General features: G+C 37.6%; 1 protein-coding gene across 3 annotated transcripts; it reads right to left on the reverse strand.

The window, feature by feature from the left end:
- Positions 1 to 61: 61 nt before the first annotated feature.
- On the reverse strand, positions 62 to 27,150 carry kiaa1328 (KIAA1328 ortholog). 3 transcript variants are annotated; one of them, XM_052587927.1, is made up of 12 exons: positions 27,028 to 27,150; positions 26,497 to 26,532; positions 25,937 to 26,175; positions 25,514 to 25,614; positions 25,261 to 25,376; positions 17,921 to 18,045; positions 16,499 to 16,573; positions 15,726 to 16,252; positions 15,372 to 15,476; positions 12,927 to 13,045; positions 12,698 to 12,815; positions 62 to 459 (listed from the first exon to the last, which is right to left on the reverse strand). In XM_052587927.1, exons 1-12 carry the CDS (start codon positions 27,080 to 27,082, stop codon positions 252 to 254), a joined length of 1,824 nt encoding a protein of 607 aa, XP_052443887.1. In that variant the 5' UTR covers positions 27,083 to 27,150; the 3' UTR covers positions 62 to 251. The 3 variants fall into 3 exon arrangements, with proteins under 3 accessions (XP_052443887.1, XP_052443888.1, XP_052443889.1); XM_052587928.1 differs by lacking the exon at positions 16,499 to 16,573; XM_052587929.1 differs by lacking the exon at positions 26,497 to 26,532 and having other exon boundaries at positions 26,996 to 27,121.
- Between the last annotated feature and the right edge of the window lie 39 nt (positions 27,151 to 27,189).

Below are 27,189 nucleotides of genomic sequence, written 5' to 3' on the forward strand. Positions count from 1 at the left end.
AAAGCCTGTGGACTTTACTGGTGCTGCTGCCCAACCATCTGTGACTGAATAAACTCCACCATTTATTAATCAACACATTTTATTAAGGCAAAAATAAACCTTGAATACGTCAATAGCACACAAAAAAAGACCATAATTATGTCAAGACACTAAAAAGAGATTTAAAAGGCAGAATTAAGAGCACAATAATAATCAATGATCATTCAAATTCAGTTATTCCTACAATCAATCTGTGAGGCCATTATAACCCTTCAACAGATGAAAAAGATGTCTTCTAAGATCTCACTCTCCTCCAGGTCTTGCAGAGAGGACCGATTGGGGCCAAAAGGAGAGAGAAGAGTCTTCTGAAAGGACTGAGGTGCGACGAAACTCCTCCGGGATGAGGGGTTGATTCGGTTCCTTTCTGGGTTGGATACAGGGCTGATAATGTCCAACAGCTCAATCAAAGAGTCGTCCAACCTAACAATGAAAAAAAAAAAAAAAAGACATCAACACTGGACAAATGTGATACAAATAAAAGCATGAAAATGTACATAGCACTTGGAATGCTGTACATCCTCAGATTCCCATACATAAAAACAACATTGTTGCATCTGAATAGATGACAGTTCACAGGCTTTGAAACATGTGGCCTTAGGGTGCATATGAAGAACAAGTCAGCTCGTTTTTTTCTAGTTTGGAAGGAAAACTGAAAGCCAAATGAGGAGATAAATAAGTAAAAAGAATAAATAAACAAAGATTAAGCTAATAAAGATTCAACCCTTCAGCCGAGGTGCTTAATAAATTATTCATCGAGTACAGACGCACACATTTCAGATATAAAACATGAATTCTTAAAGCACGCTCCACTGATGCTTCTAACATAATTCACTGCTCATTCTAAACAGCATTGATTTGCATCCACGCAGCAGAGGGCATGAGTGGATATTCATACAGATGTGCGTGTGTGTGTGTGTGTGTCTGAGGGATCTCAGCTCCTATAAGAGGCAAAAAACGGTGTCATCCTCTGAGTGCCTTAGACCTATGAAAGCAGTATTTGCTTCACAGCCATGATAGCTGTGATTATCCTGGACGGTGAGATACATGCCATCCACTATTTCCTAGGTGTCTGACACTTTTTAGGTCTGAAATCATGAAAGCATTGGCTATACCTGAAAATATTTCCACAGAAAGGTAAAGAGAAATTAAAGGTTGTCAGAACTTCAAACTTCCATATGTCTCAGGAAACACAGCTCTGTTCTAAAGCTCTGCCTTCTAGGACAACATCCTTTCTAAGCTGGAACCTAAAAAGTGATTGATTTGGAACAATTAATATTAGACAACAACTCCTCGCATAATGAAAGACTCGATTCACAATTGATTCGAGTAGAGTAAACTTTTTGCTTATCTAAATGTTAAGGATTAAATGGCTATTTAATAGGATCGACCTATTTATATGTCAGTATTGAATGAAATCTTTGCATATATAAATTAAGGCTGCAACAAAACCATTTATTCAAAACCGATCAGATACCGAAAATTTTGAGTATCTACCGATACCAATCCAATCCGATACCAGCTCAGTTTAATTCAATGTAGAATTTCTACACTTCTGTGTTGAGCTGACCGTCACTCTGTGTGTTAAAAACAATCTACTGTACTACATATAGAAGAAATTCAATTGAATGAAAAAATATATCACAATCTATGACAAAAATACTATTATAAACTAGGTTAGTGGATAGTTCATCAGCAAAAGATATTCTAGAAAAATCAAGGTTGCACAATTTTATAAAATGTAATGAAATATTTTATAAATAAAAGTGAGGATATCTAAAATCTCGTAAAATGTTACACATTGCTCTTTGTATTGTAAAGACATTTCTTTTAAATCTATAGCACAGTAATAAAGTCAGCAACATATGATAGGACAGAATAAGAAAGGCTATTAATAATCTTTGTTAATAATTAATAATCTGCACAGAAAAGTATTATAATACTAAAGGCACCAAAATAGAGTACACAAAACACGTATGCGCATCCCGTGTGCAGAATGATGAGCTTGAAACAACAGAGTCACATTGGCTGCGTAGCCCTCTAAGTCCACATAGAAAAGTTAGTACAATACATATCCTGTTCTGCTTGTGTTCATCTTAAGTTTTTTTCTTGAATTACTCTGAGATATTGGTTTATTTCGACTCAGAGGGTGTCAGCCACATTAAAAAAAGTGAAAAAAGTGAATTTTTGTGGATTAATGCTTACTGGAGATGCAAAATGTTTCAAATGATTCAGTCCGAATAGAGTTTCATCGCTTTGACTCTAACCGAACGCAACAGCAGTTTGATTACTTAATGGAGGATGACAGACAGCCACAGTGGAAAGAAGAGTTCAGGTGAGCTTGAATTTAATGACTTAAATATTAATCTGTATCTCACATTGAACAGCTTCTGAACACTTGAAATATGTCCATGAAAACGTTTTGGTGCTTTATAATGTTTTTGTGCCATTCATAGGGCTCAACAATAACATAGTAGTAAACGCACAATATCGGATTTGGATCAGTCTCATCTGACGGATACCTGATCTGCAGAAAATGTCAGTATCAGAGCCGATACTGATCCTGAGTATCGGATCAATGCATCCCTAATATAAATCTCATCTTCTCCATTTTGGTCATGCTTTTTGATACTGCCTTAACCAGAAAATATCTTGAATTTTGTTAAGAAATATTAAAATATTAATGCTGCCTAACTTTTTGGCTAACCTTATGTTGAGAAGAGTCTCTATGGTGCTTTAAAATGATGTTTGGGTATTGGCAGCACACTAAATTAGTCTAAAGCCGAGTTCATACTGCATGATTTTAGCCCAGTTTTTGGCTCGCCGACAGGTTTTGAGAAATCGCAGACAAATGCCTAAAATCAAAGGCAAATCGGTGCCCATTAACACGAGTGACAATCACGCAGTGTAAATCAGAAAAGATGTGATCTGAGAGAATCGCAGATGAGTCGCTGATGCCCGTGAGATATTTGGCATGCTAAATATCTGGAACTGTCGGCGATTCAAAATCATGCTGTGTGAAAAGTGTTCTGACTGAAAACTACATCGGCGATGACCAACAGCCAATGAGAGAGCAAGATACAGAGCAGCGGGGAGTTCGGGGAGGAGTTATAAACCACAATATCCTTGCATCTCCCCAAACATTTCCTCCTTCATATTCTTCTTTTGTTTTTTCTTGTTTTCGCTGCAAATCAACGCACGGGCAATTTGTATTGGAAGCTTCTTGTGGACTACCATTTTTTTTATAATGGTCTCACGTGAGTACTTCGATCTTGCACGCGTGATATCACATCACGTGTGTGTTTGTTATTGAAACATAGTTTGCTTGCCAGACAGGGTTGTCGGCGATTCTTCCTATTGTAAAGTCATGCAGTGTGAAACATTCTGTCTCCGATCTATCGTGCAGTGTGAACACAGCAGTGACCCGACTACTTTGAAAATTGTGCAGTCTGAACTCGGCTTAACTGTGACTATCAACAGTTAGAGGCAAAATAAATTAATCATAGGAGCAGACTTTCTTTTCATTTGTGCTTATAGATAAATGTGATTAATGACAATAATCATGAACGGTAACTGTGAATAAACATATGAGCAAAATAATTGTGATTAGCACTAAGCATTAAGCAGCATGAATAAAATACAAGCATTCTAGACAAAAATCCTCTGAAACTCACAGAAATAATAAGTATTGGTTGACTAAAAAAAATAAAATAAAAAGGACATTTAAAACAGACTCAAAACAACAACACTAACATGCATGAAAAGCGACCATTTTCAATAAATATTTCAATTTGAGTGAATATAACAAATATATATGGACCACTTTTAAGGTGCAGTTATTCTGTGAAATTTTGCCTGCAAAAAAAATTTAATTTTCAAAATTAGTGATGAAATGATAAAAACAAGTCACATACCAAAAGCTTTTTTGTTTGCTGCAAATCCACGTAACCAATCTGAACCCACTGTGAAAATCTGCGTAGACAAAACTTTCACCCTCACGTTAAATTACTATTAAAATAACTGGAATTAAAAAATTTGTCGAACAACAGTAAATGTGGTAAATAGTAATTTTTGAGGCTTGCCAACCGAAACAATTTTCATTGCGAGAAATAATGCAGCATAATGCAAAACATTCTTCCTCCAGATTTGAATTAAATGATGACAGTCTCTTCACTTTGAGGTGAACTATCTCTTAAAATCTAAAATTATGCCTACACCACCCATCCTTCAATGGTCTATTTCTGTTGACCAGGTGAGGACTGAGCGAACTGGAGAATCTCTACACAGGTAAAGATGAGTTTTGAGGCTGACGGATTGATCCCCAGAGTGTTGAACACATGTTCACACAGCCAGCGCGGTGGGGTTCCCGAGCACCTGTTCTCCCTCACGCTGGGACTGATGAAGGTGCCCTAGCTCTGGAAGACATCCTGCATTGTTCCGCTGCCAAATATTTGGAAACCCCCAGTTCCCTGAGGACTACAGACCAGTTGATCTCACTTCACACACTGCAAGGACCTCCGAGAAGCTGGTACTTAGACAGACCACCTGGACCCGGGACAGTTCGTTAAACGTGGTTACAGTTCTGACCCTGAACTCGAGGCAGCAACCATTCACCATTAAAAAAAAACTACATATGCTTTACTGGCTGTTCTGCACACTGCCATCAGACAGAAACAAGAGCTCTGGTCCAAACCCTAGAGAGATGCCATGCTGTCTACTGACCTTATGAAAGGTTCTTCACAAGGGACAGATCTGGACCAACCTACATAGGCAGCAACTCCATATCAAGTGCAATTTCGAGAAAAATCAAGACATTTAGCACTTACAACTAACAGACACAAACAGCATTTGCTTTTTATCTGTCAGGTATGTTTTATTTGCTAGCGATTACAGAACCGTTAACAAGACTGTTTGAGTAGAGACTTGCTGACTGAATGTCATTATGCAACTTCATATATTCACTCGCGATAAAAAAAAACTATTGCAGATATTTAATGGCATCATAGTAGATCAAACTGCTTTATGTTCTTTTTGCTTTTAAGCCTGAAACTTGAATCTAGGTTTTATTTGCATCCAGTCCTCTAACAATGATAGTAATGTCCAACCCGAGAATCTCATTATGTGATTTTGGCAAATGACAATCGATTGCCATCCTACAATTCTTTTGCACGTTTGCATCAGAGGAAAAGAGAAGGAGAGCTTACACTGAGTGTGGATGGCTGATGGGGTGGGACTTTGGCAAGACTCCCTCTTGAAATGTGAGAATTAGCATTTTTATTTGTTGATTTATTTAACGGACAGGCTTCTCAAACAGCCATCCATCAACGGACGACATTGCCGATATGAATAATGCATTTCTTACCGCCGGTCACAATCTATAACAAGGGGAAGGGGTAGGTGTAGTTTGGGCAGGGGAGGGGGATGTAAGGGCGTTGGTAGGAGGAAATTGCCGGAGAGAATGCTAATGTTTTTGGCAGTCATATTTACCCAAATGCTTTCATTGCTTTTCACAAGGTCCACTGGTGAATGACCATGAGACATTAATATCACTTAAGAGGAGGTTTGCTAATCCCAAACACTATCTGTTCACTCAACAGATCAGTAGGGGTTGGGAACAGAGTTCAAGATTCCCGAAATAGAAAAGGAGAGGTGAGCGAAACAATGGCAGTATTTAAGTAGCCATATTACTAAACAGAAAAATAAAATGGTGTATTCCTAAATTAGATTAAAAAAAAAAAAAAATTATATATATAACTAGTAAAATATTAATATTATATTATTTTTCAGATGAATAAATACTCTGTGTGTGTGTGTGTGTGTGTGTGTGTGTTTGTGTATGTATATATATGTGTGTGTGTGTGTGTGTGTGTGTGTGTGTGTGTGTGTGTGTGTGTGAGAGAGATAGTTTTTTGGAAATCATACAAAAGTATAAAAAATATAGTAGAATCTCTACAGGTTAAGTCATTAGGCAAACATGGGCATAAAAAAACCTCCTACTCGCATCAATGAGAGCGAGGAGGAGTAAAATACAGAGAGTGTGTGAAAGAGAAAGAATCAGGTTCTACTTCAATAATTCCAAACAAAAGACAGTTCATCAGTTTCCAGACTCCAGTTATTTTACTGTTCTCATTAAAAATGTCCGTCACGCCTGAGAGCCCAAACAAATTTGTTTCCCAAACAGTAATATAAAAATCCTAAAACGGCAAATACAGACAAAACTGCATGTCAATTTTCTGCCAAATCAATAGTAAGCTGAGGAAAGGCACAGGCCATGAGAACAGGAGCACTGACATTTCTCACTTCAGCTCTATCAAATCAGCCCTGAAAATTTTAATGAGATACACAATAAAAAAAAAAAGTCCCTCTTGTAAAGTGAAGAGGAGTTTACAAAAGATGGCCCAAGTCTGCACAGGTTAATTTAAAGAGGTTGAAGTAATTTGAAAGAAGGACGTGGTCTGATAAGTGTATTGTTTTGACGACTCTTGCGGAGGTTGTGCAGTTTTATCAGTCTGATCGCATAATTGACCTTTTGTGACACTCACAGTCCACTCTTGAGCAAGATCAACTCACACAAGATTTGTATATTTCTAAAGGAAATGTGAGGAGTTTGCCATGCAAAACACACCATCATGACATTGACAATATGGCTTTTTATATAATTATATATAATTATTAAATAAACAAATCTTTTAAAAATATTATTTTAAATGATATCATTTTCTAAAAGTTTTCAGCATATTGTAACCGTCGCCAAAGCATTGCTGTCTGGTTTCCATGGCGTTTAAGGAGGATGCTGAACAGTGTCAAAAGATCCCACCACAGTCGTTCTGATCTCTTTATTAATATACCCACCATATGAAAACTTTAAGGGGCAAAAGTCTGGTCACTGTGAAACGTAATAACACACACCTCTCCTCACTCATTCAACTCCACAAATGATGCGAGATGACAACCATGTCGAAGTTTAAAGGGTTTGCATCTTTGTAAGAAAAATATCCATATTCAAAATGTAATAATCACTTTAATGTAGCTTGCACCATCAGTTTTATACAGAAGCAGCTCCGGGTTGATGAAGTATGAGGTCAGCGTTCTTGTGAAAACCGGTGAGTCTCTTGAAAACCAACGTTTGTTAACAGGAGCAAAGGAAGCAAAGTTTCCTTACCTTAGCAAAGGAAAACCATTCTGCTCTTGGCTTATATCGACATCCTCTGACATTCTTCTTTGCAAACCCCAATTTTGTACTTCTAATTAGTGACCATTGTTTTGTTTTGATCTCTCTGCTATGTTTCAGAGTGGCGCATGGGCAAAGCCAAACTCGTACATCATCCGCCTGGAACTGATTCCGATTACAATTGTGAGCGCAAGCTAGATTAAACTAATTATTATGTTTTGAATATGGATATTTTTCTTAGAAAATCATTCGCCACACGAGGCCTTTGTTCAACCCCCGGGGCCATGAGAGACACTTTTTTAATGGATCTTTTATTGGACTGATGCATGCAACACCTATTGAGTGGCATTAAATGGCTTGAAAGGTCAAAAGACAATTTTTTATATAATTCCAACTGGATTCGTCTAAAAGAAGTCAGTCATATATACAGCTAAGATCCCACAAGGGTAAGTAAAGCGCAGCTTAATTTTAATTTTTGGGTGAACGAACCCTTTAATGTTCCAAATCCTCGCTTACAACTATTTATTAAAGATAGAAATAATGGCACTTGCTTTAGCAAGAGCTTAAAAACCCCAGAATTTGAAAGACGAGACCAATTTAAGTGCGTTATCATGCAAGAATCAGCATTTGAGTTCAAACACCCCAAGGATACTGCCAATCAAAGAAAACTACCCATTTCAGATTGAGTGAAATGTTATGATCTATAGCAGACAGGAGATATCCATAATCATTTTCATTAACCTGAGTTTTTTTCCCAGGGCATATTTTTTATTTTAAGCAAACTTAGTAATAAAGTGTTTGTCTATTGATTCATTCTTCAAGACTGTCCATGCAGCATCCAACCCATTAGACCCTAGCCCAGACCTGAGGTTGTTCAGAAGACTGCTGGCATCCAACCTCTGGCTTCTTAAATTAACTATAAAATTACACGCTTCATTGATTTCCTCAAATCAGGTTTGGTTTTGAATAATGCAAAGGTACCTTCCGGCCAGTGGGCAACAATATAATATTTATCTTCTGCACATATACTTTCCACGGTGCTTGTTGGCATAAACGTGGTCATCTCATTAAAGTCAATTTTTGGTATTAGTGGGGCAAAGGAAGGTTTTCCATGATGCTTTACCAACCAAGCCAAATATGTCCTTTTAAATCAAAATGTAAATTGCATGTCATATGTACAGATTGGTGCTGTCAATGTAACGTTCCATTTTCATCAATTATTTTAATTAGCTTTTTTATTTATTATTTTCCTACCATCTGAGCAATTTAAGCTAGTTTAGACACTCTGAATATTGATGTGCAATTTCTTAACCTAGGCAAATCATTAATTCATTCAATATAAATCTTATAATCATATCAATTAACAGTCCTAAGAGAAATGTGCAACTAAAATCTATTCAGTGGCTATTTTATCACGTATCTTTAACGATAAAGCTGCTTGATGCCACAGTGAAAGGTGAATCTGGAATGACTTCTTGAAATTCAATAGTTTGACTGTTCATTAAGAGAAACATCTCTGCCCTGGTCTTAGTTCACATTTGACCCTTCTCAACTTCCCCGATAAATATTATGCATATGCGAGTATCATTAGCGGCTCCTGACCATAAATTTAGATGGGGGCAGATTCTGGGCCAGAATCTGAACATTTTGTAACATTTTGTAAACTTTGCATTGTGACACATGTGGACAATATTTTGGCAGAGATGCCCTTGCTTTATCTTGTGGGTGGTGCGCTAATGTTGATTGACAGGATTATTGTTTCAGTTTATATAAAGGTCTATGTTGTGGATTAATATTTTGGTGGGGCACATATAGATGAGCCATGCCTGGCGAGTATTCAATTCCCTGTCAGTTCTGACATTCTCTTGGTATGCCTCCCACAAATATCATAGCTGCACACAAAGCAGCCTAATTTTCCCAGCCCCTGTAAAAGTTCTGGCTCGGTAATGAAACGTCTGAGACGAAAAAGAACATATTAATGCAAAATATTCACCACAACATATAACAGGGAGAAAAAAGGCAATTACTTCTGAAGTCAGTACATTTTCTCCTAGAAAAAAAAAGATGAAATAGGCCTTACAAACGACTTACAAATAATCAGCATTTTTCAGAGATGGCACGCTAAACGAGACATGCTCATGCTCTTGCTGTGGGGGTTGGGGGAGGGGGAAAAGACATGCTGTCACATTAATTACCTTTCTACGTTAAAAGAAAACGGTAATGAATTTCCTTCCCTATCCCAGAGTGTGTCTCGCGCTAGCGGTCAGTGATTCATTCTCTGCCTCACTCTTTCTCATTAAGCTGAGGGAGGCGCTGCATTCTCGGCCCAGGCTGGAAGACTCTGTTCAATTACACCTGCTGCTGGGCCCTGCTATGCCAGCTAATGGGACTCAGCTTGGCTCCTGTCAGCCTCAGCGCTGGCCGGCAAAAATCTTCATTTAACTCATCAAACAGGCCTCGCACTGCGTTCGGCCCAGACCAGCTTCCTCTTTTTTTTCCCTCTTTCTTCACGTCTGCTCCCCTTTTCCTTGTTTTATTCTTATTCCCCACATACATCACTGCTTCCACCCCTCCTTTTTCACATTCATGCATTAAGAAGCTCTATCACAGAGACAAGGACTCCAAGAACACAATTAATACACAGGGTTGGCCCCGCTGTGCTGTTGAGCCAAAATTGCTGTAATTTCCCTCTTTTCACTCCTTGCTGAATTGAACTTGTTAAATTGTATTTACTGGTATGGCTCTTTTCATTGAGTTTCCTGAGAGTGGCTTCTCTCAAGCACCATACCCCACCCATCTTTAAATTGCAACAGCAGCCTCTCTACAGAAAGTGGTAGTTGAGTGACCAAACTGTCAAGTGGCAAAATTAAATGTTTTGCTCAACTAATAATATAGAAAGAGTGTGTAAAAACTAGGGTTGGCCCAGCATTAATTTTGTTGACAAATAATTTTTGTCATGAATTGTCAACAACAATTTTTTCACCGTCGACAACGAGACGATACTGACATTTTAGTCAGTGGATAAAAACGAGACGAAAATGATAGGGAGGGATGATTTGGGAAGAGATTCATTCAGAACAAATCCGCTGCATCATTCGGATGTTAGGTGCGTACATGAACCGGTGGGACATAAGCTAACAAACACTTGCTGCACATCGCATAAAACGTTCAAAAATTTCAGAAAAAGAGACATACTGATAAATCTGATGACGCAAGAGAAAACTTAATTTGGTCCGGTTTTCTGAGCACAGAAACTGAAGTTTATTGCACACAGAAAGCGCATCTCACAGTGTGCAAGTACTCTTTCACGTCGCATGAACGGAGAATTACACACAAAATTGTTAAATTGTCCATTTTGATGAGTATTCTTGTAAACAGTTTATTTAATCTTAAGTGAATGTAAGCAGTAGGGAGAACGTGTATCAGTGCATTGCATCCATTGCAGCTATGCAATCGGTTTTAAAGGGATAGCAGCCTCATTTTTAGTTGCTATTGTAACTAAAGTTTTTCAGTTAAGAGCAGTGTGTGATTTTCAGTTTTTCTTTTGTTGCTTGATTAACATCAATGACTCACATTGATGTTAATCAAGCAACAAAAGAAAAACTGAAAATCACACACTGCTCTTAACTGAAAAACTTTAGTAGCCCTAAAGATTAATCTAAATTTATTTATAGAAAAATATGTCTGGTTGAGAGAACGAAGAATATGGTAAACAAGTTGCTATAAAGAATGCATAATTAGCCTATATAACCATTGGTATTTCAGTAAAAAGAAGACCATGTTCTTGTTCTTTATGAGAAGTGGTTTTATTTAAGGCATGTTGTGTGTCACCGCAGTTAAATCGGTGTCTATCATGATTAAACCTTAATATCAAACCTATACTGTATAATGTGTTTGGAAATTTTAGAAAAATGCTTAAGAAATGGACTGTAACTAAATCCATTAGATTTTAGCTGACAAAATTTACTGCAGATTTAGTCTACTAAAATCTTATGATATTAAAAACTAGACTAAAACTAAAAGCAATTCAGATGATTAAAATATGACTAAAACTAAAATGGCGTTTTAGTCAAAAGACTGACTAAAAACATTTAACACTGGTTGGGGCAAGTTAACGGGTTATCGTGTTAAGGTATTAATTCCTTAATGCTGACAAATATTTTATTGCAAATTCATGCAAACTAACCATGGGTCACAAGTAGTGTTGCCAAAAGACCTGTTACTTCAGTAACAAGACGGTACAAAAAAAAAATGAAATTGTTACGGTACCAGTTTTTTTTTTTACCCGGTTCTTTATGCTCGATCCAAAAAGTGCACAGATGCACTCTTTTCATAAAAGCACTGAGAGATGGTGACATCAAAAGGAGAAAACACAACAAAGTAACAAAACACTTTAAAGACAGACACCCAGACCAAATGAAAGCGTTCAATCAGGTAAGTTTCATTGTGTTTCCCATACATTGATTTATTTGTGGCGGCCTGCCACAACATCAAAACTGACCACCACAAATAGATTTTCCAAAAGGCTTTGACTTCACTGAATAGACATAAGCACTGCGTGTGTCAAAGTCAAAACCCAGTGCGGGTGTTTTTATATCACTGTATTTCTGAAGGGAACTTTACATGAGAAACTGAGAAAGCACCTCCTACTGGCAGAGAATTAATTTGCACATGGCAACACAAATAGAGTGCAAGGCATTTTTTAATAAGCATGTTTTTGTGTTTTGCTTTGGTAACGAAACTGGTACCAAAAACCGTGGATTTTCACTGATATTGGTACAGAATACTGAAATTTTGGTACCGTAACAACACTAGTCACAGTTGGGGTGGGATGTTTATCGGTACTGGCCTGGGATGAGTGTCATCACACATCTAAACCAATAAGAGCATTTTGAGAGGGCCTAAGACTCCAGCAACAATCACATTATTATTCTTTTGTTTTTGTTAACTTTGTGGTTTATTATTTTAAGTTATCTGTGATGCAATAACACACAGCCCTCTCTCACAATATATTGCTTTACAGATTTATCACTCTTGCTGCTCAGAGATGTTCATGCAATCATGCAGCACACATCTTGACTGATACTGCCCACACTAGCTGATCTATATATACAGTAGATGGGGCTCTGGCCCTCCTCTTCCAACAGAGCCAGGGACAGCTAAACAAATCATGCCTGAGTGTGGCTCAGAGCGATCACACTAGTCAAACAAACGCACTCTGCCAAAAACAAGCACCTTATTTGTTTAAAGTGTTTGCAAACCAAATGTTATTGCACATTTGTTCATATAGCAGTACTTTTAAATGAAAAAAAGTGCACAATACACTAATTTTCAATGTATTGAACGCATATAAAAATACAATGATTGTGTTAGATGGCTGGGCGGGAACTATACAGGATGAATTAGATGTGTGTATGAAGTAGCCCATCCATAGCAAGGGCAAAACACGAGTTGACCAAAGACAGAACCCTGAGGGACACCTTAACTCACCTCGAAGACTTTGGAGTGCTAGGAAGGCCAAGAGGAGTAATTTTGGGAAGAGCAGATGTCCGGAAGCATTGTGGAACCACAGGAGAGGTGGCCATATCCTTCTTGTTAATGGAGATATCTGCAGGGAAAAAAGATAGATGCTTGAAAGCATGTAATGCAAATTTCCAATTAAAATGTGAAGTAAAAATCAGAAAGTTATAACATTCTGCATAATTTTTTGTGCATGTACCTTGTGAAATCTTGGATGCAGACTGTTCAACACTTGATGTGTGTTGCTGTGACTGTATTTTACTTAACGAAGGTCGAACATTTCCTGGCAAAGTGTGTGACTCTTCTTTTATTTCACTTCTGAGAGAGAGAGAGAGAGAGAGCAAAGATATTGGTCTACACTACTGTTTAAAAGTTTGGAGTTGCTCACCAAGGCTATATTTATTTGATACAGTAAAATTCTGAAATATTAATCACTATTTAAAACAACTTTTTTATATATATATAATTTGAAATATAATTTATTCCTGTAATGGAAACGCTGATTTTTTAGATGCTATTACTCCAGTCTGCAGTGTCACGTGATCCTTAAGAAATCATTTTAATATGTTGATTTTGGTTCTCAAGAAACATTTCATGATGTTGAAACAGGTTAATTTTCAATTAATTTCCTTGATTTTTTATGAAAATTGTGCTTCTTTTTCAGGATAAGTTCATGAACAAAGTTCAATTCAACATATTCTGTAACATTATAAATGGATTTACTGTCAGTTTTGATCAAGGCACCCTTGCTGCATAAAAATATTAAAGTTGCAGATTATATGTTTTGCCTCCTTGTTGCCATCTTGGTTTAGAAAACCTGCAATTGCAACTGTTTGTGGCGTAATCTTCCTTGCGTGAGTTCTGCACCATCACAGCTCCAGCATGGATGAATCTAATGTGTGGCTGTCAGTCACCACACAAGTGTGGATACTGCACTTTGTATTCACAGATTCTACATCTTGAAAGTATGACCCAAATAAGAGATTTCACTGGAGAATATAATCTGAACAATTGAAGTAACAACTACTACTTCTGTTTTGAGGAAAAAGCATTACAATAAATTGCGCTATCAATTGTGATTAAATATCACATCAAACAGTGCCAATTATTATTACTGTTATACCTTTTCAAATTGTTGACTTTAATAACATTAGAATTTTGTGAGTGTGTGTATTTAGTGCGTATTAGCGTTACCTGTAGATTTCAACTTCTGTCCAGTCTAATCTCTAATTGCCATACCACTTGAATTTCATTTTAAGAAATTGTTCTTGTAACCCAAAAAGCAAATTAAAGTTCCTTACAACTCGTTCTCTTTGAAATAAATATTTTATCATAATGAACATATCAAGACGAGAAAAAAAACATTGTCGATACAATTATGGAGTTTCTTTAAGCGAACAAGTGCTACAGTTACTTAATTACACAATGAACTATTGAAATGCCGTTTTAAACCCCTTCAAAACACGGAGTTTCCACCACCTTTCAAAAGCCCTGCCGATATTTCTTGATATTCTCAGTACAAATTATTTTGGTTTTGACTAAAGGCAAATCTCCAGTCACCGATGATTGTCGTTTCGACCTTTCTGGATTACAATTCGCCAATTTATTCCAGCTGCTGTGAGAAAAGGCTATAAACCAGGGATCCTCAAATCTTACCCTGGACGGCCAATGCACAGTTTAGCTCCAACCCTGATCAGACTCACCTACCTGTGATTTTCTAATGATCCCAAAGACACTGATGAGCTTGCTCAGGTGTGTTTGATTAGGGTTAGAGCTAAAGTCTGCAGGAAAGTGGATCTCATGGGCCAGATTTGAGGATCCCTGCTATAAACGATCCATCACCTACAGCATCCTTATGTGCGATATAGCATACTAGACAGGACAACTTCTTTATGTTTACAAACAGCGCTATGCTCGAATTTCCCTCAAAAAAACCTACTCTTACCACTCAAATTAGAAAACTTTGTGAATCGAGGTAAAGTAAGACAATAGGTTTGAACTCACATAGCCAGACCTTCAGATTGACGGCTGAAGGTCTGGAATCTACGGCAGCTTTCATTGGCCAAGGCCCGCCCATGAGGCCGTTTGACCGACATGTCAAACAACCAATTTGTTTCCTTAAGTGTTACGTTTCAGGGCATGGAAAGTAAAACTCTCAGATGTATTTTATAGATTCTATGCTGTGAACTTTAAATATTTGACATACTTTTGAATATCCAGCATTTAGTTGATCCTGATAAGCTCTCGTTGTCACAGCTGTAAACTCGAAAGCTTTCTTTTTTTTCTTGAGGGGGTTTGTCACCACAGCATTTTTGTTTCCAGGTGGAACGTTAAAGAACGCGACACACACATCTCCCGGAAATCTTGTATAATTTAATCAACATGATGACGACTTTGACACTCCTGAAGTGTTTCCACTTTTGTTTCCCATATGCATCAGACATTTAGCCAACGGCTATTTGAAAGACTATTTGAACACTGATTTTGGATCATTTTTAGCCAAAAATAATTTATGGATTCCAGCTTTAAAGAACAAATCGTACAGATCCTAAATTTTAAATCAGTGTATATTTGAATATTACTTTATTTTTTCATCTCTCCATCCCTTTTCTGCATTCAATGCAATTCTGAAAACAAGCTTTACCTGTGTGTCCACCGATCCATTACAAAACTGGATTGTTGACCCTCATTTAAACTGCTGTCTCCATTTAGAGGTCTCTCAAAGTCAGTTGTGGTAGCTTGCTGAAGCCTTCAAAGGTGACAAATTAAAACAATGTTTACTTCAAGGTAGGCTGCATAATGTTGATTACTTTCAAAAGTAGTTGAACTTATCCCTCATGATTACAGTGCATTGAACTGAAATACTTTATAGGTGCATTAACTTTTCTTTATCTTAAATCAAACAATGCATTAAAAATGATAATTTTATAATAATAATAATAATAATAATAATAATTAATAATAATATTTAAACAAATGGTTTGTGCCAGACTCTTACTTGCTGTACTGAAGGTATGACTGGCGGAGTTGCTTGTTCTGGAGCAAAAGTTTCTCTTCCTGTTGAGCCAATCGAGCTTGAATTCTCTCCCTCTCCATCTCCAGCTGTTTCTTCTGCAGGAGCAAACATTGTCGTTTCTCTTCCCAGTTCTCCCGACCAGACAGTGGTGCTATTCCAGTTTGATTAGCACCGCACATGCCATCATTTTCCATTCTGTGGCACTGATGAGAGCACTTGGGTTCAGAGGCACCATGCAGCCTCAGGGCATCACAGGCTGAGGGTTCCCTTTCCCTGAGATCACTACGTCCAGCTTCAGAATTGTGATTGGTGTGCCTGTCATGGATTTCACCATTCTGGTCTCTGCTGGAGGGTGCACTGACCAGTCCAGCTGAAAACGAATGAGTGCACTCTACTGACCCACGTCTATCAGTTTTGCTTCCTGATGAAGGGAGGTCCAAGTAAGATCCATCTAAAGCAGATCCTCTTTCACCCCAAGACCTCCTGGCCACCCCCTCGCTACTAGGAATCTGTGGGACAGGGCATAGGTACAAGAAGTACGCACGTCACCTCTGACCATTTAATAATGTTTAAGGTTTTACTCAAGGGAGTCAGAAAGACTGGGCTCATCCCAAGAGAACGCAACAACTCAAGGTCAATCACCAAAGAGATAAACATTCAGGACAAAGGAGAATCATCCGCCTCTCAGGGGACAGAAATGGGCCACTGACTAATTCAAGAGGAGGTTGCGGAGCATGTAAACATGCATTACTCACAGCCAAGGTTTCAGAGAGGACAAGCTCATTTCCCTTTTCCTTAAGATGGAGGGTGCACAGGGTGCCCGGTCTAAACTAAAACAACATGAGTTTTTTAGTGTCACTGAGTTTTCTTATTTTGTTTTAGCTTTAATATTTTTAGCGACAGTGCTTTGAAAGGGATGAATTTGGAGATGGAACTTCTCTGAGAGGGTTTTAGTGTGCTGACAGGTTAACAGTTATAGATGCTAAAGTGTCAGCATGCCAAAACCCCTCTCTAAGAGGCTGCTTCTCTAAATCCAAACCTTTTAAAAGCACCACCGCTAGAGCTTTTGTAACAAATTCACCTTCAACACATTTTAAGGCAATTACTGTGGGACTTCGAATCGCCTGCTGTGAGCAACGAACCATTATTATGAATAATCTAGAGATCTATGATAGTTTTAAGCAATAAAGGGAGCTGAGTATTTAGGCTTTTTTATTTGTTGAATATCTGATCATTACCCTGTTCACACAGGATAGGTCACTTACTCACTGGTTGTCATGAAAGATTTGCATATCAGATTTGTGTGTAGTTATCTGTAGAGTCTGTAGGTTGATTGGCTGATTAATAAACAAAAAATAAAGGATATAACAAAAAGCATGAACTTTGAATAGGATATTAAACTAAGAGTGGTTTTAATATTGATAGACGATTTTTTTAGTCAGATTTAGGCCAGGCACGTTTTTTTATGCAATTCACTTATAATTTCTTAATAAATTTATTTCTGTATTTTTCTTCTTGAAAATTTAGAATTGGTATGAACAGTTCTTTAAAAATATATTTTTAAAAAATGTTCTGCCAGAGCAATGAATTCAGCCTATGTCCAAACAACTTCCGATAGATAAAATTAAACTGCAACATTTTTTTTTTTTTTTTTTTAAATGCGACACTCTTTTCCAAATATTCTCTTTTAATTTCGTAATGTCATATTAAAGATGCAAAATGAGTTATGAATGTCATTTGATGTTTCAGGACACAACTACAAAATAAAATAAAAAAAACTGTAGCTGGGAAAACGACATTAGCATAATCTAATTTAGGGAATTACTGTTAAAATACTGTTATACATGTAGGTCAATACTACACATATATACAGTTTATGTGTGCGTATAAGTTAATTTAGTAACGCTTTGAAAGTTAATTTCACCAAATACTCAAATCTCAAGACAAAAAAAAAATATCACCTGATAAAGTGGTTGGTCTGCCAGGATATTAAGTTAGTAGGGCAAACAAATACATTGCTGCCTCTTATGGTTATACAAAACCATAACTGACCAGCCAAAATTTTAACAGCATAAGAGGATACAAATTCAGTGCACGAACATGTTCAGTCTGAGCCATTTCTGGCTTTTCTCTATCGCTCTCTTCCACACACAGGCACATTCTCTTTTAGTACTCACCTTGCTATGGGAGCAGGACTGATTGAGCAGGGTGATAGACTTGTTGAGTTTTTCTTGCTGTTGGGAGAGGTATTGCTGATAGAGTCCCAGCAGTTCCTGACACTCTCGGTACTGCTGCTGCAGGCCTGTGCCACAGGTCAAGGGTCAACACGTACTGAATAACTCTGCCGCTTTTCCCACTTAAGACTAAAACTCTCTCCCCTCCCAGGCCAGACATGGTAATCCATTTCCCCCACTGTAGTATTGCCAACCCAGTGCTGAGTAGGCAGGAGCCTTTATACAGAAAGTACAAAATGAAAGAATCTACCAAAGGTAACCAGTAACAGAAAAAGCAAGCTTTATGTCGAGTTTAATACTCAAATATTTTTTTGAAATACCCAAACCTGATGTTATCAAACTTAAGAGACAAAACCAATAATATTTCAAGATGCTTGCTTGGACTATATCAATGGTTGAAAAGATTCTGTGGCCTCTGAGTTGACTGGAGGCTTAAAAAAAAAAAAAAAAAAAAAATTATATATATATAAAATAAAACAAAAACGTAAAAGAGTGGTCTGTGAGTCAACGGAGTGATTAAACAAACTGGGTGACTTAAAAAAAATTACATATATGGTAATTTGTACAGTACTTAAAACCGTATGTTATAATTCTGAGAAAGTTGGTGGTTTCCCTAATTTGGAGTGTTAGCTAGCTAGTCAGATAGCTAGGCAAATTTAGACAATTCATTTATAACTTTTTTCAGAGAAGGTTTAAAACAACATCAGAATTGGTATCATGTAGTTTTGGTGAATATGGTACAAATCCACTGTAATTAAAATACAGATTATCATTTAGGGTCAGGCACATTAATTTGTATGCAATTAATTTATCATCTTAACTTTTTCTTTTTTTCCAGAAAAATGCTGAACAATCTGAATTGCAACCAAAGCTTTGGTGAAAACCAAGACAACAAAAAACCAAATACAACTGGACAAGACAAGAACTAAACTTCCTAAAATAAAATAAAAATTCAATTAGATAAGTAAGGGTGTAACAGGGAAAGCTACAAAAAGAACTGGCATTAAAAAGTTCTTCCACTTAGAGCTCGGTTGCCAGTGTCCTTATATCAAAAAGATGAGGAGACCGGTTGAACTTCTTCTCTTGATCCTGACATTTGAGTCTCTCTGGCTAAATCCCAGCCATCAATACCTGTAGTCATGTTTGTGACTTTCTGAAAAAGAGCACAGACAGAGAAGAAAACGAGAAGAGAGAGCAGCACTGCTGAGAAGAGATAGAAGTGTTTCTCTGGGACGAGGGCTTTACACACTCCTCCATCTGGATCTGGCTGGGCAGGGGTGGGCAGGATGCCAGGCGGTGAGACAGAGAGAGCTGGCACACATGCAGCATTGGGCAGAACTCAACTGATCTGGAGCAGAACCACAGCCACGGCGACTGCGTCGACTAATGACTGCATGACGCACGCTCGCTTACTCACACGCTCTGCAGAAATCCATTCGGTAGATCTCATTTTCCAACGTGGAAGGCAATAATGGAAAGCGACTTTTTTTTTTGCTCTTTCTTCTTAATAATCAGCCTAGCTGTAGAGCACAACCGCTCAGAGATCATCATAATACCTCAAGGCCCAGGAACTCAAGAGGGGCAACACAGATCAAACTGACTCAAATTTAGAATGTTACAGAGATTATTTATAGTCCTCATATCTCTGTTATTACAATGTCAATATGCACTAAATCCAGCCTCTGCTCAACAGCCTCTCAATCCAATACCCATAAGATAAACGTGGTAAATCTCACCTTAAAACAAAGGCTAGGATTAAAATCTCCAAAATGCTGCACAAAGAAAATGGAACTTCACAAATACAAAATTACTTTTTTTATTATTAAAAACTGATTTTTACCATGGAAGAAGCAGGTTGTCAATATGAAGTGGCATAATCACAGTGGCTTCTTGTTTTAAGAAATAACCAGGCCACTGATGTCCAATATTTTAAGTAATATAGATTATGTGTAATAATCTCCTCACAGTTGCTAACCAATATGATGCAAACCCATCAGTTTGTTTTGTTGTATGTTATAGCTTGCATCTTAAATTGGTAACATTTTGCTAAATTACATACTACATTCAATATTCACACATACATGGGAATTTTTAATACAAAAAAAGTATTGACTGATTCAATGCTGTCAATTTAAATAAGAAGCAAGTCTGTAATTACATTTAACCATACAATTACTACGAATGACTAACTCTGTGTCAATGTTCAGTTTCAAAGTTATTGAAGTATTAAAGACATCAGACTATAAAAACTTAAGTTAAGAGCCAAGAGAGTGAGTGGTTCTAATATCCCCCAATTACAAGTTTCACATGGTAATTAGAAATGCAATATAAAGGCCTCTGGTGAATCAAATTTGCAAATTCCATCTGCTTTTGTTTTACCCTAATATTGGTTATTGAAGCAGAATAAACATGATTCTGGGCTCAAAACAATATAAATATTAAAAACTGTTCTTTTTTCTATACAGTTTATAAGTGGAATATTTCACTACTGTTTTAATGCATTTTGACTAAATAAATACAGCCAACACACACACAAAAAAATCTTAGAAGCCAAAACTTTTAAATGGGAATGTACATAACACAGACCATTGGTCATTGTTCTGTTCATCAATTTGATGTTTGCCTACAAAACCACTACTGGCTCTGCACCATTTTACCTGAATTCACTACTTCGGACAAGCCATGTAGAAGCTTGCATTCTACAAGTGAATGGTGCATTATAGACAGGGGTGCACATCATTTTTTCTGCCTGGTTCTCTTAACAGAACATGGAGATTTGGTTTGGTCCTCACACTGCATATAGACGGTTTCATCGGGCGCACGCGCCTGGACCTAAGTTAACTTCCGGTCTGTGTTGTGTATATCGGTCTGGCTGCGGTGCCATCTACAAACGCAGTTAAAGCCAAGGTTATGAGTAGACTGAAGTTGGGCTCAGGTGGTTGTGCTGCGGGATGTGTTTCCCATACATTTATTTATTTTTGGAGACTCGCCACAATTTTAAAACTGATCGATTTTCAAAAAGGCTTCGTTAAATAAACATGAGTAACGTAACGTTACGTACTGCACGTTTAATAATAATAATTCCTTACATTTATGTTTAAATATCAAAACGAGGCACGGGTGTTTTTATATCGCTGTATTTCTGAAAGAAGACTTGCATGTTATATGCGTGATAAAGCAGCGTGTGAGCGTACCAGCTCTGCTTTGTTTACAGCTGTTACTGGGGAAACCTCTATTTCTCGCGCTTTATGTCTATGCTTTAAAACATCTCCTGCTGGCAAATAATGAATTAGCATTTTCATTAAGTCCGCCTGATCCACACAGAAAACACATTTTGTTTGTTATCAAAAAATATCTACTCTAGAGGGACTTGGCTGTTGTTATTGATTCTATTTGGAGTCTACCGGAAGTTAAGTTAGGTCCACAAAAGCGCTCACGCGCATTAACGTTTGTTTATGTTGATGCCGTTGAAACCGTCTATAGCGTGACCCATTAAATATAACTATAAAAAATTAATTAATAATAGTTATAATGTTATTGCACTTTATTTAGTTTTTTTTTAAATAAAATAATAGTAAATAAACTAAATAATAGTGTGTGATAATATTATTAAAAATAAAAGGCAGTCCTAGTATTAAATCAAATACATTTACTTTATAGTAAAGTTAAAAATAAAATGCTAATATTTACTATTACTTTCTTTGTTCGCCTCTTTAAAAAGAATCACTTTATGTATTCCCCAATTTTAAGTCGCTTTGGATAAAAGTGTCTAAAAATAAATAAATAAAAGTGTTTTCATCATATTCAAACTTAAAATCAGCAGGCTTTTATTTTGGCAGGTTGCCGGCAAGTAAGTATCCGCGCTTCCGGATTTAGCACCGCTGCTGATTAAAGAGCATCAGTGGATGGATGTCACAGTTTTGCATTGTGCTTTGAAAACGGCATGGCATAGCCCAGATTTATGTTTTCAGGTTGAAAATAAAACTTATGTAGTACAGTTTATGATCTAAAATGGTAATTGTGTATTAACAGCTGTCAACCATGTCGGTACGCAAATGCGCTGTCAGAACATATTTATATAACACATTTTTTATTTTGGTCGCACATGCGGAGGACCACTTATGTGCACCCGATTATAGAGGTACAAAATCACTTTCACAGATTTTTACCTTAACTGTTCCCAACAGGAGGAATGACCTGCCCAAATTGATACAAGCGGCGGATTTTTTAGCCATTATTATTTACAAAAATCTTTTGTTGGTTTGTCTGCTTCTATAGTCCTTGTTTATAAGTTGCTTTGGATAGAAGCGTCTGCAAAATTACTAAATGTAAATGTAAAAGTTCAACGACTTAAACTTACTGTTAAGTCCTAATTAAGGATGTACCGTAGGTGGAGAGCTAAATTCATCTGGTTTATCATTGTAGCTCATTCAAAACCACAGACTGTCTAAAATGAAATGATTCGAGTGGATGTCAAATCCTGAGCTGCCAACAAACACTGTCCTTCATGACAGCTGGATGTCAAACCACTGTGTAATAGCATGTAAGAAATGAGTAACTGTTCAACAAGGACTCCTACCATAAATAGACCTCTCATTTGTAATGAGAACGGAGAGCCCGTCTCATAGATAGAGCGCATCGCACACAGGCATCTACCTCGCAGCTGACGAGAGGCTTCTGATACTCCGATAGACAGGCTGGGCGTAAACACACATATTAATACATTAACAGAAGGGCGTGCAGGAACGCTCAGCGCCTGGTAATCTGGAGCGACTGGAGCGGGACTGATAAGATTCTCTCCCGCTTCCCGCAGCGCAGGCACCTCTGTTGGCTGCCGGCCAATCAGAGCTCATTCCGAGGGCCTACATCAGGAGAAAAGAAAGCTGCAGGCATGGTGCGTCTCCACCCCCCATCCAAAAATACACAAAATCAGAGTTTGCATTCGATATTTCAGACAGCCGCTGTCAACATGATTCACTCCCCTGTCAGCCGGCACAGAAATAAAATAATGAAATCCACCTCGAGGTAGAACAAAATTGCGCCGAGGAGAATATTTTACGGGGCCTCTCAGGATGGTCTGCGTGTGTAGGTTGAGATGCAAATCGATAGGAGGACAGTTCAACCCGACCGCACGCTTCGATTTAAATAACAGCGAAAGTGACTCACCAAGCCACTGATGATTTCATTATTTATATATCGTGAGACTTCATTTGCTGTGAGCATGTGGTTTATTACTTCCCATTATTAGTGCGTCTACAAAACTAATTGGTCATAAACAATATGCGCGCAGTGGGTTTGTGGTTAAGTGGCATTTCTGTGAGGGTCCAAACCCCACCTAAGCTCATCCCGCCAAAATGCACGGAACCAGAACTAGTCAAACAAACTATTACAAAAGGACTTGTGCTCCTCTGATCCATCCGCGGCGTTCCGAAAAGCGACCATGCAAACTTCAATAAGATTAATGATATTGATGAATGCATTCAACTTGTCCTTTGTGTCTTCCACGCGTCTTGATGTGAATTCCTTGTGAAGAACAAAGATTGCGAGCTTCACTGTAATAGAATCTACCACTCAGAGACGTGGTGCAGAATGCCAAAGACAGGCTTGAAAAATTCTACTTTCATTCTGCGCACAAGCTTTAAATTCTTCCTACGCACAGAATGTAACTTATAATTTTGCCCCCTCCTACGGAGATACTTCCTCTTGATAATCGCGATCCTGGCAGATGAGATGGAGACGATGCAAGCAATTATTCTACACAGACCCTCATAACTCAGTTTGTCTTTTTGTGTCCCTCCTAACCTTTAAGAAAAGCTCTGTGGGCCAGCATCTGTCTGATACCTTTAGAGACCATCCTGTCTCCACAGGGGGCTTTCACGGAGTTTGTCTTGCACTACAATCACTTTTTAATGGAGTTTTGAATTTTAGTGAAAATGCCAGGCCGTGGAGCCAAAGTGCATTTAATTGAGTTGAGCTCGCCTAATTTCTGAGCTCGCCTGCCAAATCTGCAATTTAGCAGCCTGCGATTGCTCTTCGTATTTCACAGTGTTGGCTGAAATTGATGGTTCGCCATGTCTTTTGACCAGAGCAAGATCACCAAAGCTGGCAGAACCGCAAGGAAAATAAGGGAGCATCCGAACTGTGCGAAGTTTGTGATGTGCCAGCCGGATGACAGGTTGGCATGAGAAGAAACCCACGCCGTTCCCAGTGGTCGTGTGATTGGTGCCAGCTCTTTCAATTTCAAACGAAAATTAAAAGCAGTTCAGCCCAAACCAAGGACGGGTCTGGTCCCTGAGCTCACAAACTGGCAACTAAAATAGTAAATATTAAACGTAACACAGTGTGAATGCTCTTTGTTCACTTGTCTGTTACATTACACACAATCACTGCTGCAAATAAAGTCTATTTCATCTTCAATGAAAAGATTCAATATTAGTGCCATCCAATGTGGCACATAATGCCAAAGAAAGGGAACGTTCACCCCTTCAAATGTAATTCCAAAATTGTCTCAATGACATCCTGTGGTTATATTGCTTCTACAGCAGTCACTAAGAAACTGAACACAGATTCAATGCTTAGACAACACTGCCCCCTGTCAGTCTGATTTAAATAGCACTCCTTCAGCTTTTTCAGACTGATATGAGTTAACACACTGTGAATTACCTTGCCATTCAAAAGTATCAGTACGTTTTGTTTAAAGGAATTAATACTTTTATCCAGTGAGGACACATTCAACTGATCAAAAGTGACAGCAAAGACATTTATGTTACAAAAGATAAGTTCTATTCTTTTAAACACATTTTTTATTCAGAATTTCTGCCAAAAAAAAATAATAATAATTAAGCAGCACAAATGTTTTCAACATTAATAATATTAAAAGATGTTTCTCGAACAATCAGATTATTAGAATAATTTCTGAAAGATTATGTGACTGAAGTAATGGCTGGTGAAAATTCAGCTTTGCTATCAAATGAATAAAACAGCTATTTTAAATTCTAATAATGTTTCACAATATAACTGTTTTCCTGTATTTTTAATCAAATAAAGGTAGTCATCGTGAACACAAGAGGACTTTTGAACAGAAGTGCATTAATCAAATAATTTAAAACTCGAAATATGATCCCTGAAGATTTCCCGCATTTATAAATTGTTCGCCATTAAAATCTAATCAGTGTTAATTTGGCGCGATTGATGACAGCATTTAATTTTCACGAAAGCAAAGCCTAAAACTTAAACTCAACCAGAACATTCTTACCGCTTCCCTACTTGTTGTAAAAGGATACTTTCTCTCTCTTGTATGATGAGTTGGTTTTGTTGCTCTAGCTGTTGGATTTTTTTCTCAAAAGTCTCCTGTTCATCCCTGAGTTTCTGTACAGACTCCTCTTTTTCCTCACTAACTCTGAAAAGAAACACAAGCAAAACAGATCAGTTACATAGCTGTATCACTATGCACGGAAAATCACATTGGCTTGAGGGCTACTGTAATCATTCATTCAGTCTAAAAAGTATCAGATCACTATAATGAGAGGGCTTTACCTGGCCAGCTCCTCGATGAGTTTGGCAATCCGACGCTTGTCCTCTGGGCAGAGATCCTTCAATGATGGCTTACTTTTGGCTTGAGCAGCGCTGAAGAGAGGCTACAGTCCAGAACAGACACCCTTATATTTTATTTCCAGACATCTATAGAATTACTTAGACACAAGATTGCAAACTCATCGGGTGTAAAAATATATATATATTTTTTTTAAAAGAGAACAAAGAGGGGAAGTTTCTTTTTATATCAATTTTAAAATGTGGATTTCAGCATGAGTATATACAGTTTCTACTTCAGCTGTGTCATGCCACACTTGCACTGCTGTTTTTATTTCAAAACAATGATAATTGGCAAATGGTGACAAGTTGCGATCCCCACAGATAACTGTGTTACTTCACCTCACATACACTGTAAATAATGCCTACCTGAGATAAAGTGAGAGAAGGCAGATCCGGTTCTGGTGCAGGTGTAGTGATTTTGGATTTGGATATAACAGAAGGCACCTTCTGATCTAAAGCTTTACCTATCATCATCTCAGCACTTTGCACTGCTGAATGCAATCCTGTTTTTTTCCTACTTTTATCCATGCTGCTAGCTCTTCTTTTTATCTTTCCCTCTGTATTATTTGCAGACCCAACCTTCAGACCGGCATTCTTGCTCATCCCTAAGAGAGGATGGGAGTGACAGTTTTGAAATGTCAAAACATGAGTTGTCAGAATGATAAACAAGTCGTGATATTTTAATATTTGACAGTAACAGTCTAAAACAGCATTCCTTAAATCTTGCCTGGAGGGCCAATGCACTGCTGAGTTTAGCTGCAACCCTGATAAAACTCACCTACCTGTGATTTTATAACAATTCTGAAGAGCATGCTCAGGTGTGTTTGATTAGGGTTAGAGCTAAACTATCCAGGAAAGTGGATATTGTGGGCCAGATTTAAGAATCACATATAAAACATTTAAAATGTCATAAATCCAAGTCTGACCTGAAACAAAACCCATTGGCTGCTCTTCATCTGACTCTATGCAAGTTAAAGAAAACTCAACAGCAACAACATGCCTACCATAAACATAAGTCTTTCAGCTACGGTCTAAAAATATTGAAGAGAATAATACAGAATTACTCCAATCTACCAGCTAAAATTAGTTAGCCTTGTGTGATACTGCAGAGAGGAATTGTAATGTATGTGCATGCACTTTACTGAAGCAGTATTGTAGTACATTTCGGATAAGTATATACTTTTACAATTAACTACGGTCTACGTTTCTTTATAATAAAATAAATTAAATTCAATACATTACGTTAAAATGTATTGTCACGACAACTGCAGCTTTATGTATTAAAAAAAGAGTTCGGTTAAGCTGACAATGAAAATCCGCTAATAAGCTATTAGCCTCCCTTCTCTCATAAACACAGACCACGTTACACGGTTGAATTTTATGCTTGCTATATCATAATAATATAACTAATTTAAACAGACTCACTGAACAAAAACACGAAAAAAATGTAAGGATACTGTCATGAATCCAGTAAAATCCATTGCCGTTTGCGCCCTCAGCAACAGACGCCATACTGAAACAACCGCCACTTCCACATTACGCGCAGAAGCCCCTCCTCTTTTTCATCTCTGGTTAGTGTGATTGGATAACATTTTCTTGCCGCACCCGCCTATCTAGAA

The sequence above is a fragment of the Carassius gibelio genome, chromosome B21 (genome assembly GCF_023724105.1).
Source record: "Carassius gibelio isolate Cgi1373 ecotype wild population from Czech Republic chromosome B21, carGib1.2-hapl.c, whole genome shotgun sequence".
Lineage (NCBI taxonomy): Eukaryota > Metazoa > Chordata > Actinopteri > Cypriniformes > Cyprinidae > Carassius > Carassius gibelio.

Bases quoted from the DNA above. Each gene is read 5' to 3' on its own strand.
- kiaa1328 (XM_052587927.1), bottom strand. From the start codon at position 27,082: ATGGCGTCTGTTGCTGAGGGCGCAAACGGCAATGGATTTTACTGGATT. The intron at 13,046-15,371 runs GTAAAGCTTGTT...TCTCTCTCTCAG, and splicing joins ATGGATCGGTGGACACACAG to AAGTGAAATAAAAGAAGAGT. The intron at 12,816-12,926 runs GTACATGCACAA...TTTTCCCTGCAG, and splicing joins TGCATCCAAGATTTCACAAG to ATATCTCCATTAACAAGAAG.